This window comes from Lepidochelys kempii, chromosome 7, assembly GCF_965140285.1.
Source record: "Lepidochelys kempii isolate rLepKem1 chromosome 7, rLepKem1.hap1, whole genome shotgun sequence".
Classification (NCBI taxonomy): domain Eukaryota; kingdom Metazoa; phylum Chordata; order Testudines; family Cheloniidae; genus Lepidochelys; species Lepidochelys kempii.
Window position 1 is genome coordinate 100,321,857 of NC_136386.1, and position 12,766 is coordinate 100,334,622.

The window sequence follows — 12,766 nt, forward strand, 5'->3', positions numbered from 1 at the left end:
TCACCTGACTAGAAAACTTAGGAGGAAGAGAAGTATCTGGATAAAAGTAAGAAGAAATAGACAGATAGGCTTTTACCTCAGATCAGATCTTTTCTTTCAGAAAGTTAGGAACAAGCATACAGTCCCCAAATATGTAGTTTTCCTACTTACAATATTTTCCAGGATTTTCCTGTGAGTGTGGTGTTTGTCAGATCACCTCTTCTCTACTTCACTTGCTCAAATTTCCCAGCTTGCTCTCTCCTCATGCAAGCTAGTCCCTGGCGTTTGCTCAGCAGCAAACAAGCTCACGACTCTTGTCCAGCTCCTCTAATTCTGCTAGGAGCAGCAAGTTCCTACCACTGATTTGGAAGATGTTATGAAATATACTAAGCCAAAGTATAACTGTTCCAGTGAATTAGTGCAAAAGATGTCATTTCTGGAAGTGTGCATTTAAGTACTGTTTGGTCAGGTATTATATTATTAAAAAGGAAGTTGATGGTCTTACCTTACCTGCAGAATAGAAGCTCTAACACCAAATATTAATTTAATAACACAGTAGATTACATACTGCTTTTCATTCCAAATAATCCTAACGTACTTTACAACGAATTATAACTAAGATGCAGACACTTTGGGAGCAAAGTGTTATTCCAACCTCATAAGAAATAATGTTTGAGCTATTAGTAAATATTAGATGTCCTTGTAATCAAACGTTGTTTACCATTACCTCATTCTAACGAGATTATAGTATTTGACTCCTTTGGACATTATGGAGGATGATTTTACTGTATTTCAGATTTTTGTAGTATTTAGCAAGACTTTTAGTTGTCTATCAGCTTCTAAAAAAGAACAGTCCAGCATTTAAAAATAAATAAATCTATCGTTAGATATTTTCAAAAGCTCAACACTTTTGAAAATCTATCCTAAGTACCTAAATATGGATTTAAGGGCCTAGTTTTAGGTTTCATTTTTTAAAATGTTGGCCATGATCTGTGTGTGTCAAACTATCCATTAGCTCAGTAGCCACAGCAAAACCAAACAAATGAAAACACCACCATTTCAAAACATCACACATTGTAAGCACAATGGTACTTTTTCCAGCCAGACAGATTTTTTAAAATTTGAGTCAAATTCATCTGGATTTAAAAAAAAACAAACCATTTTGTTCCCCTTCCCTCTATCTCTTTGACCAAGCACAATATCCCCTCCCCTTTAAATGTAGTAGTTCACTCTTAATGATAACATAGAGGAGCTGTACTGAGGGCACTCTCCAAGGAGAACAAGGACAAACTGAAGTTAAAGAACTACAGAAATGGCCAGTTTTCAACTGATTTTATATTTTGAATGAGGTAGTCTTGATACTCATTGGAAAGTGAAAATTATTATTATTACAAGGCTACTTTTTATTAGATGAGTAACAATGCAGGTGATGAAGGGGCTTCCACTTTTCAATGATTATAAATACATCACTTTTGGAGTTAATGGTATGGTTGTTTTAATTAAATATTGGCCTTTTCAGCCACTCTTTAACTTCAATTTGTGTTTGTCTGGGATATGGCCAAGTGCCATGCAGAGACCAAGTGCTTCCATGGATCGAACTCCCATCGAATTTAGGATAGTGGATTGATGCCTCATCAGTGAGAAAAGGACGTATAACTCCAACTACTTTCATTACCTCACTGTACTTCCAGGTAAACAAAAAACAACCATGATAATTTCACAAAGGAAAGAAGGATAGTGTCATAGTTCAAGCAACATACTTTACACATTACAGATACTGGACCAGATTCACTGCTACATTCTGCCTCCTTTGTGCTGCTCTGATGACTCAAAGCAGACAAGAGTTCCAGTGAATCTGGCCTACTGTTGTCTGGTTTTCTGTATTTCCAATTCAAACTTACTTATGCAAAGCCTTCAAAAACACAACTAAATGGGCTTTGGTATTTTTTATTATTATTAGTTTTTGCAGTGTTCACAACACAATTTTGTAGCACTCAAGGACTGTTCACTGCAACAAATAAAAAGCACGGTTTAAAATAACTAAATAAGGTCCTTAAAGAGGTTTTAAAAATTGATAACTAAACATACTGTATGGGATCGATCTTAATTACTGTCCATGTGGAATTTTTTTCTTGTGGCTTTTTTCAATGAAAAAACATTAATGAGAAACTTTAAAGGCTTGTTAACAATATCCTTTCATCAATCAAAGGCACTGTCAAGTACACTGTGCTCACGTCAATTTTCACCTTACCACACAGCTACCATTTCTTACTTTCTTATCCACTCTTCCACCCTAATATATAGATCCTTGTCTGAGCAGACTTGAGGGTGATGGAGCCCAGACATTCCCCATCTGTCTGCAGCTGGTGCCACTTGGTCCAGAAGACTTTGGACTACTTCCCTTAGTCACTTAAAGACACATCAGTACCTGCAGTTTCTCCAGTCTCTGGCCTCAGCTTTTAACTGCCACCTACACATTACTTCACACAGACCAGAGACTGTTCTGGATCAGCATTCTGTACAGAGCTCATTTTAAACCTTCATGTTTCCAACATTGATAAAGAATAAAACTGTTGTTAACTTCAGCTTCTTAAACACCAACTTTTTAATCAAAAGCCCACTAAACAGGGGGAAAAAAAAACCTAACGGAAACAAAAAACACCCACCCACCAACAAGCAAGATCAAGATTTTTAAAGGCAAACTATTTTATATCCTAAAACCTCTCAGAGTAATAAAATGTTCTCCTGTGCTGACGAATAGTGAACAATGAAAAGAAAAATGTGAACAAAATGCATTAGTACGAAGAACCACAAAACATTAAAACTATTAAGAATATGGGATGGAGGAAGTTTTTATTATGGTAGGCCTTCCGGAACAATCTGTGGGAAAAAATTGGAAAAAAACTCCTACTTTTTCACATCCTGTATTAAGCATATTTATTACTCATACACTATGTATGTTATTTGAAACAGAAATAGCACACAGTCCTTTGACGAGCTATAAAGATGGTATGACCGATTTGCACATCAGTGTAACTGAAATATCCTGCCCACTTTAATAGCAACTGAATGTACTGTCAGTAATATTTTCCACTGTTTTCGAGGCAAGTCACAGTAAAACAGAAAAGGAGATCTACAGTGATGGAACAAGGGGAAAAGAGTATTAAAGAGAAGCATTTAAAATACAATTCTATTCAATTTCTATAAAAATATAACAGGAATTACAATTAAATCTGGAAATGCAATTCTTCTAGGATCTTTACATTCCTATAAGATTGTTACTGAGCAATTACTCTTGAGATAATACATAAATCTTACAGGACTCCCATTGGATTAGTGGGCTTTAAGTTTTTAAGCAATCTCTTTTTATAGATTTTATTCTTGTATAGCATTTTTTAAAAGGAAAATCAGTCCTGAAACACTTCCTTTCACAATGAGCACACTCAAATAAATACAGAATATACAACTTAATACAAAATGTATCTATAGTGTACATCACATCCAGCACAATCAAATTGTCAGGATTATCAAATTTTAAATTTGGTAAAACATTGAGAAATATGATGAAGGATAAATGTCTGGTAACATTTATAAATAACAGTAGTTTGATGTTGCTATTCAGTTTTTAGCATGTTTATAACTTAACATCTGGATCATACGGACAACAATAATATCGTTCATCTGGCATGTCCACAGTTCGTTATTAAGTAGATACATTGTAAAATTAACATCAAGTACCAATTAAAGAATATGGAAGTGGACATAGTATAATTTGGTATCTGGCAATTATTGAAGAAGAATTAAAGAGAGACTTTATAGGCCAAATCCTTCTCATCTGACCAAGACAAGAAGTCTCACTAATTCCCATGGGTCTGCTTGCATGAACAGGGAGAACAGAATTTGGGCATAGATCTAAAAATGTCCTTATAACTACAATGAATTGGTTTAGTGTTTAAGATGCTTACAGTATGAGCTCATTACTTCAAAAAGTGTGCTTGCATGAAAGTGATCTGTAACAACCTTTAAGCCTGAGGCCCTTTACCATTTGGTACTGATACATAGGATGTAATCTGCATTTTTCATTTGGGCATAAAACAGAACAAGTAGTGTAAATGCAATTTTATTGTATATCTGATACAGGAAGCACAACATATTTCTTCTAAAATATTTCTGTTGGGTTTAGGTTTGCTGTAGATGATGTTTTTTATGGAGGAAAAAAATTACCCATTGCAAAATTCAGTTTCTCCCATGGTCAAGGGCATCTATTTCATTATAAATGTAGTTCCGCCAAAACAAATATTATTTTTGAATCTTTCATTATCTTAGTCTCTGGAAATGGGCTAAAACAGCATGTGTTGGTATTAGATGCTGCAGAGCCAGCTGTCGTGCCTGGCTGCACAGTGTCTCAATGTCAGCAGTTCAAAGCACTGCAAGGCTGAATAGGAGGAAACTTGATAGGTCAGTGGAACCCAATTCCAAGTAAAAAGAACATAGCTTTCTTGTTTCTAGGGTTTTTTTTATTTGGATTTTTTTAAAATACTTTTTCTTTAGTTCTATATTTTCATAAACTATGCTATGACCTCTAGCCAGAATAGGCTTTAGGCTACTCCAAGGGATTGCTTTTTATGTTAATTGCTACTGGCTTCTCATAGCAGTACACAGAGCTGTACAAAACAATGCCAGTTTGAACCATGCTGTTGCCTTCTTTAGTGGAAACTTCAGGGCATATATCAAGACTGTTATGACAAGGCAGAGAAAACCCTCAGAGACAGAAAACAGAAAACTGGTTTTGTATTGCTGTGACACAACAGAGACAGGCCAAAACCAAACTGCAGTCTTCCTTGTTTTTGTTTTTTTCTGATACATTATTTTTAAAGTTGCTTCTGATAATTCAGAAACACTTGTAATCAACACATGTTTTGTCGCTTACATGGAAGAGTCCTAATGTAACTGCCTGATGTGTAGTTTCAGTGTGTGAAAATTCTCAATAGCTCATTTGTGTTGTTCTAAGTATTTTATGATAGAGGGTCATCTTCCCAGAGTACTGCAAAGAATCAAGACATCATACAAGTAAATCAGCATTATTACCACAAAGAAGAAGAATGCTAACAGTATACCTAAGCAGAAATGTGGATTCCCCTCCTTAAAACAGAACCCCTAGAGGTTCTAGTGTCATAGTGCCCTTCATTAATGGTCATAACAGTCTGAAGTTTGGGCATCATTAGCAATCTCTGAAATCACTGGCAAAGAAAGGCCATTCTTCATCTTACTATCTAACTACAGCACCTTTCACAATACATACATGGGATGCAGAATGCAGGACTGTAATAACACTAGACAGCTAATTCCTGAGGCAGACTGTCTGAAGCATTGCAAATGGGGCAGCTCAGAGATTTCAACTCTGCTGTTCATTTTCAAATTCATTCTTAAACAGTAGGAAAAAAAGTGGTGAATGAGGGTCTAAACACATTGTAAAACACATGCATCTAATTCTTCTAAGCTGTAGTGCCCTCTATTGGAAAACATGTAGACAAAGAACATGTAGCTTGGCCTACAACACAAAAATAAACATCAGTATGCAAGCTCATAAATGTACGCTGCTCAGACAACAAAACTGTATGCTTATTATAAGTGAATTTCTATCATCATTCTAAAGCTCCTTCCTGTACAGCTGAAACTAATGGCATGCTGCTATATCCCTGCAATATTTTTCAACCTAATTTTCACTTATCATCTAGATAAGTAAAAATTTTCCACAAAAGGGAAAAATCAGAATAAAGTATCAGGATCAAATATACTTATTTTATAATTGTATTCTTATACACATGTTGGCAAACAACTTGTATACCAAATATAGTTTCTTTTTTATAGCCTTATGTTTTACAGTATGAAATTATGATGTTTAGTTCTTGATATGTTATGATAGACAATGTAAATTTTAACACTTTCCTGGTTTTCAATTTTATCATCACAAACTAGTGGGCTCAAATAACAGTGGGTCCAGCTGATGCCATTAAGATGTTTAAGTACCCGAGTACAATCAAGTACTTAAGACAGTCTAAAGATATAAATTGCACCTACAAAAGGTTGTGGACACAAAATTGTATATGAAAATATTTGTGCATGGAAGTTAAAGTACAAAACTGGAGGATGGGTTGAGGTTTTGCTAAAAATCTGTTCCTCTACACTTTAAATGATTTACAGTTACTGTACTCAATGATAGTGTCTTCATGACAGTCACATTTACTATTTCAGAGGAAGGATGACAAATTTATGGCAAAACAAATGTAAATATCTACAGATAAGCAGCAAGTGATGTAATATTTGAAAAAGTTTAAAGTTTACACAAGGCACTGTGTTCGCTTGTTGGTATCCACATATTATAAAAGATAAAATACACCCAAACTGTACATATTATAAGGCTATATTTTTATCTCAGAGTTCTGGTGACATGTACAAACCACTTGAGCTTTGCTTTCTTGGTTTATATTGCCACCAGAAACCCTTGATAAAAATACAGCCTTATATTGTACAGTTGGGTATAGTTTATTTTCTCCATATATCATCTACTGCATTTTATTTACACACATACACACAGAAACATGTACATGCATAACATAACTTTATTAAAAAGGTAAGATATCAATAATGCTGCATTAACAAAGTAATACATTGTAATATAATACATTAATTTCTTTGTTAGCAATGAGCTTTCTAAAGAGACACCTACAAGAATATGGAAAAACCCCCATAAATCAGTATTTCCATGTTATAATTTATGACTCCCAGACTGAAAATTTCAGCTCTTGGTAGTCTGTAATATTTTACTTTCATGGAATCCTTTTTAAATAATCAGAAATTTTAGCTTCAATATCCTTTCATTGCCTATATTTTCTATGGATAACCTATATGAAAAAAAGCTTTTTCCCTAACTACTCAGAGTATTGTATAACGCACATGAAAGCTAAATAAAATAAGTAATAATCACAATAGTACTGATAAAAAAAACCACAATTTTAAATTTTTGAGAAAACTATGGTAACTCAACTGCTTAATTTGAAAAAAGCTCTTTATATGGCATAAAATAATTTACCAGCATCTACTTTTCTGTCTACTTACTGCAATGTTTATAGAGACAGAATAATTTTTATTCGTATCTTTTAAGCATCTCAAACAATTTGAAAAGAAAAGCTGTGAATAGGCAATTCAATAGCCATTTCCTTTTGAATGATTCTCAATGTGTTTAATTAACAACTGTTTACGTAAAACATCATTTCAACAGTTCAAACATCAAAGAAAAACAGGAGAATCTTGGGCAACAATCCTGGCAGAGGTACAATCTGGACAAATACAAAGCTAGGCAGGAACAGGGAGGTGTGTGCTGAAGCTTTTGCATTTCATTTTGCTCTCAGAAACACGCAAAGGCTTCAGACTGCCGGCTGTCCCCTCTGTGAGCCAGATGCTTCCTTAGAGGGGCAGTTGCACCTAACATTTGCCATGCCCCTCCTACTCCCTTATCCTTGCTTTAATGGACATTAAAAATAGAACAAAACAGGACTGGAGATGGGAACAAAATACATGCACAACAGGCACAGTCCGCTGTACTCATTCTGCTGTAAAATGTAAAAACAAGAAAGGGCATACAAGCTGCGTCCCCTAGGACACATCCAGCTTTTTTAATATAGTAGTGCCACCACACATTTCACTTCGGATGTTGTATTATATTTATATGTCACTCAAATATTTACCATTTTCCTGAATTCTACTGTGTGTTCTGAAAGCTTGTTATAAGCCAAGTATCTTTGGTTATGTGTTTTGGCTGTATAACAGCGGTGGCTGAACTGCATCAATATGCTAACTTTTCTTTCTGATGCTTCTCATGCGACAAAAGCCACTGTTTCAGATGAGTTCCTCCTCCATAGTGGCCAGTCTGTCCACTGCTGCAAATCACTCTGTGGCATGGTATTATAATCGGAACCTGCAAAATACATTCACATACAAAAATAAGGTTTCTGAATCGTTTGTTCGTCTTTTCTTGAGATGATTATGAATTGTAGTTCTCGTCGTTCTCCGGTCAGAAACATAAACCCCACCCTAGCGGGCTCTGGCTGGGTGCCAGTAAGGCCTGGGCGCCGTGCAGGAGCAAGTGCTGGCACAGAGTCAGGCTCCACATCCAGCTCTGATTTGTCTGTGGTTGCTATCCGCTTGCCCTGTCCCCCAGCTCTTCCAACAGAGTACAGGAGCAGCAGATGTGGGAAGACAGCCTCTAGCTCAGGAGAATAGCCTACACCACCAGTCACTTTTACCATTCACCAGTCAGTGCGCAGACATGGGTAGGCCCACCAAGGACAGAGGGGTTAGGATGGCTACTAATATGCCACTAAATTATTGGTGACCTGGATTCAAATATTAAGTGGCCATTTGTTTTATTAGTACATGGGAATATCAGTTGCCAAGTCCAGGACTGATTTCTGGATCATTGCTTGGATGCAGGCTGGGAATGCAGTGGACACAGTACACTCAGACCTTGTAGGAAAGGAGTGTTTATCACTCAGTACTCACACCTCTGGGCAATTAAGTAGTGACACTGGTGGGCTCTGAAGAGGAAACTAACCTAGTTCTGAGCAGGAAAAATAAACATACGGTTTTGAGTACAGAGATAAGGGATTAAAAAGAGGGGGACATGGAGAGATTGTTAGGGTTCTTAAAGAGGAGGCAATGGTCTCCTCCCGAATAACAAATAAAAGCCATGTAAAACATATTGCATGTTCTCTGAGAAAAATGCCATTGCTCTGCCCTCCCTGCACTTCAACACAACAGACTCAAACACACAACCGGACAGCTCAGTGATAGATAATGGGTTATGAAGTCTCATTCACAGGCCAGTGGCCAAAATAAAGCTTAGACCGTTAGCAACCAAAAATCCTCGCAATCAGATAGCATTTCGGTGGTCTACGTGAAATGAGTTGGTGGTTTCAGGCAAGTTCCCAGTGAACAGGTCACAAATGTTGCTGTCACAAATATCACTCTTGGCAGCGTCATGAGGAAAAGGGATGACTGAGCCATAGAGGCTGAACTACCATCTCACTCAAGAGATGGTCCTCCTTTGTCAGAGTGAAACATACCATGAAGAAGAGAGGGCTTTCCTTTCACAAGAATCACGGTCTTAAAAATGTATAAGAAGAGCTCAGACAAATGGAGTTCAGACAAAGGAGTCTAGTTCCTCTTTAAGATATTAATTGTAAGTGATGTGATGTTCTTATGCTGAAACAAACAGGCGAAGCACAAATTTACAGTGTTTTAAGAGTGCAAAAATCAATTATTGTCATGTTGCTGAGTTTTCTGCAGATACCAGTGGCACATACCTTCAGTTGTTAGTGGTCACTGTCTTGTCCAGTGCCGAATAAAACTGCACTTCTTATATGAGAATCCTGACTGCTGATATGAGAGGGTTTAACAGGTGTTCTGTATCCCAGAGTCAGCACAAAAACAATCTGGTTCTCATGGTAACAACTTTTCAAATTAAACAACAGAGTAAATGGGCCCAGAAACCCCATATAACTTGTTAGCGGATTTGTTAATGACTCTCATTGGGCAGCCCTAAATTACATAACCTGCTATTGCCAAAATCTGCATTTTGGAAGATGGTAAAGCATGTTTTTCAGCTGACTCTGTCCCTTTCTTAGGATTGCATACTCCTTGGCAGTGAAGACGAGACTATATGAAGATGGAGAAGTATGTCCATTTTAAATACAAATATATCCTGTGGTTTTTTTTGAGTAGAGATACATAAATCATACATGAATGATACACATACGTGAAGGTATCTTTGAAGTGGTTTATGAGTTGTGAGGAGGAGGAGGAAAGAGAGAGAGCAAAGGGGGCAAATTTTGCCCTCAGCTAGATCCCATGCAACCCTATTGAACTCTTCACAGTTATTGATCATGTCAGGGAAGAAAATGTGCATGCATGAGAGACCCCCACCACCAAGATTCTGAGTTGCCAATGAGGAGCACTCAGCAGAGCAGAGGAGAGGGGGAGACAAAGGCAATTTTAAATGATCCTTAGAATTCCTCCTGCAGATGGAGAATCTTCCAGTGACTACAACTTTAGGACACCTTTGCACAGTGAAAGCACAGCAAAGCTGTTCTAAACCAGGGCAGGATCTGGACCGTAGTATAAAAAACAAAGGGCTCACATAAGTCCTGGTCCTGCAAAGCAATGGATCTGTGTAGACACGAGTCAACACAATTCCGCATGGGAAAAAAGGAAGATCATGTTTCAGGTCCTGGGATATACATACCCATATGGTTTGAGCATTGGCCTGCTAAACCCAGGGTTGTGAGTTCAATCCTTGAGGGGGCCATTTAGGGATCTGGGGCAAAAATTGGGGATTGGTCCTGCTTTGAGCAGGGGGTTGGACTAGATGACCTCCTCAGGTCCCTTCCAACCCTGGTATTCTATGATTCTATGATATATATATTTTGTCAGTGTTTCTCCAAAGCTCAAAGGAAAGGTTTGCATACAGAAGCTCATGAGCATTCAACAGCAGGGTAGCATAACCAAAAATAGATATTGAATTATGAATATTTGGTTATGTTGAAAATAACTTTACAAAAGGAAAAAATAATATTCATACAGCAAGGATAATACTGACTGTTTTGTATAGGATCTAAGTGCTATAGCAATGGGTGCTTTACAAATAGCTAAAATACATAAAGAGAACAGAGTTGCAGTTTTACAAAATGGAACGTTTGCGAGGTATCCCTTTGCTATCACTTTAACAACTAGGGAAGGCAGTGTTGGCTAGTGTATAGAGCACTAGATTGGGACTCAGGAAAGCTGGATTCTAGTCCCAGTTCTGTCACTGGTCTGCTCAGTGACTTTGGACAAGTCACTTCACCTCTTTGTGCTTCAGTTTCCCATATATAAAATAATACTTTTTTTGAGAACTTCTCATGAAAAATACTATATGAGATTATGATAATAATTATTTAACAGAAAATCAATCGGAGTTTGACTTTGTATATTTAAAACCTATACCAGTATACATTTAATTTGCACCCTAAACAATTTGCGAAACTGTTTTATACCTTTTGCTTTGTAACATTCACAGTAGAATGTCAAGGATTTTCAAAAATGCACATGAAAAATTACATAACATACTGATAATGTAGACAAGTACATAAATGCAATGTTTTTTTATTACTGGTGTTTATATATCATCCTTGAAATGCACATCATAAAAAATTCAGTACATCATCTTTAATCTTACAACATTTGTTTTAGTAACGGTATAGTATTTCAAATGCAGTGATGCAACTGTGAAAGGAAATGAGGTACTAAAAAGTGCATCTTTCAAGATGCTGAACATTTTAGATTCAAGATTATTTGGTATAGCTTTCTTAATCTGTATGGCTAGATGCAAAACATTACATTGATTCATTTTCTATTCCACTTTGCAGTTTTTCCTTTATAAGGCTCAAACTATGCTTATTTAAGTACTCTAGAAATAAGAATATGAACTTGGATCTCAAAGCTGCAAGGCTGCTAATTGCCCTCAACATTCAGCACTTTGCAGGATCAAGCCCTTGAACAGAAATGGAAGGCAAATGGATTAAAAAAAGCTGATGATGAAAAGGAGCTAGGGTAATGGATATTATATAGGTTGTTAAATTATTTTTAAAAACTTAGATGTAGACCATATGTAGTACATGGTGGTATAAAAATGTGACAGATCTTATTCACAACTGGCAATGCCACAAGTGAATTATGCAGGACATTTCCAGTGAGCATCAATAACATTTTTATACATCACCACACCATCATGTGTTCTGGTTAAGTCACACTTTAAGTTATTTTTTAAATTATTGATATTCTTTTTGATATCTTTCCATCCATAAAATCTATATTAGTTACTACCTACAGGTCTTGGAGTGACAGTATAAACAGCAATAATAAACTGTAAAAAATGCAAAGATATTTAAATTAGCTTTTCTATAAATCAGGGTGTTCTGATGCTAAGGTCATATACCTTGCAAACCTAAAGGGCCAAACACACTCGTCCTGATTCAGCTCTTTTGTGCTACTCAGGTGGTAAGAAATAGTGAGACTGTCCATAGCTGGCCAGCTGAGATTTCCCTCAGAGAAAGAGGGAGAGGCACACTGTTCTGCTGGTGTAAAGTCCACTCCTATGCCAACTTCCCCCTGAAGTAGAGTGCGTATTCAGGTGGAAAAGGACATGCCACCAATTCTCTGCTGAAATATGATCCTTTGGGGACCACAGCCAGCTGGCACAAGTTAAAGCAGTCCATAGGCTGCTGTAATTCACCCTGGGGCTGGCACAGATCATTCTATAGAGTGAAACTGGATCCCTGATGGCTCACCACTAACATGCTCCTGTACCATGCAAATCTCACCCAGATGCTTTATATGTAAGAGGAAATCCGGGCATCTCACATTTCCAGTGGGATTCACCTTCTGTTCCGATCTCTGAGGGGAGCAAGGAATTAGAACCTTGGCACTAGTCCAAAACAGATTATCGCAAGTGTAACTTGATTCCTGCTTTTAATCTGATCCCTCTTTTTTGGGGTGTTGCTTGAGTTAGGAGGATAGGGTGAGAAAGTGTTTTGATGCCGGGTTATTTTTATTTAAAAGATTACCGCTGCTGGGAACCAGAAGTGGTACTGGCACAGATTAACAGGCAAAGTGCAAGTGATTACATCAAAGGTGCAAAATAAATAAAATTTTGTCCATGGTTGCAGAAATACGGAAATTTATGCCATGT

The 12,766-nt window shown here is 36.9% G+C and overlaps 1 protein-coding gene across 8 annotated transcripts in view; it reads right to left on the reverse strand.

Annotated features, from left to right (window-relative positions):
- The window catches only part of MGMT (O-6-methylguanine-DNA methyltransferase), a 369,933-nt gene that overhangs the window by 60,327 nt on the left and 296,840 nt on the right, over positions 1 to 12,766 (reverse strand). For 6 of the 8 annotated variants that reach the window (XM_073354042.2, XM_073354046.2, XM_078853846.1 and 3 more), the window contains one exon: positions 12,174 to 12,766. This exon is cut by the window's right edge and continues 3,066 nt beyond it. The exons of 1 other annotated variant lie outside the window; for it this stretch is intronic. Coding sequence is in view for 1 of the 7 variants with exons in the window: in XM_078853847.1 (XP_078709973.1) it covers positions 7,826 to 7,957 (132 nt within the window). In the remaining 6 variants the exon portion in view is untranslated. Of the gene's footprint in view, positions 1 to 6,348; positions 7,958 to 12,173 lie in introns of those variants that run through there. One more of the 8 variants, XM_078853847.1, reaches the window with a different exon arrangement.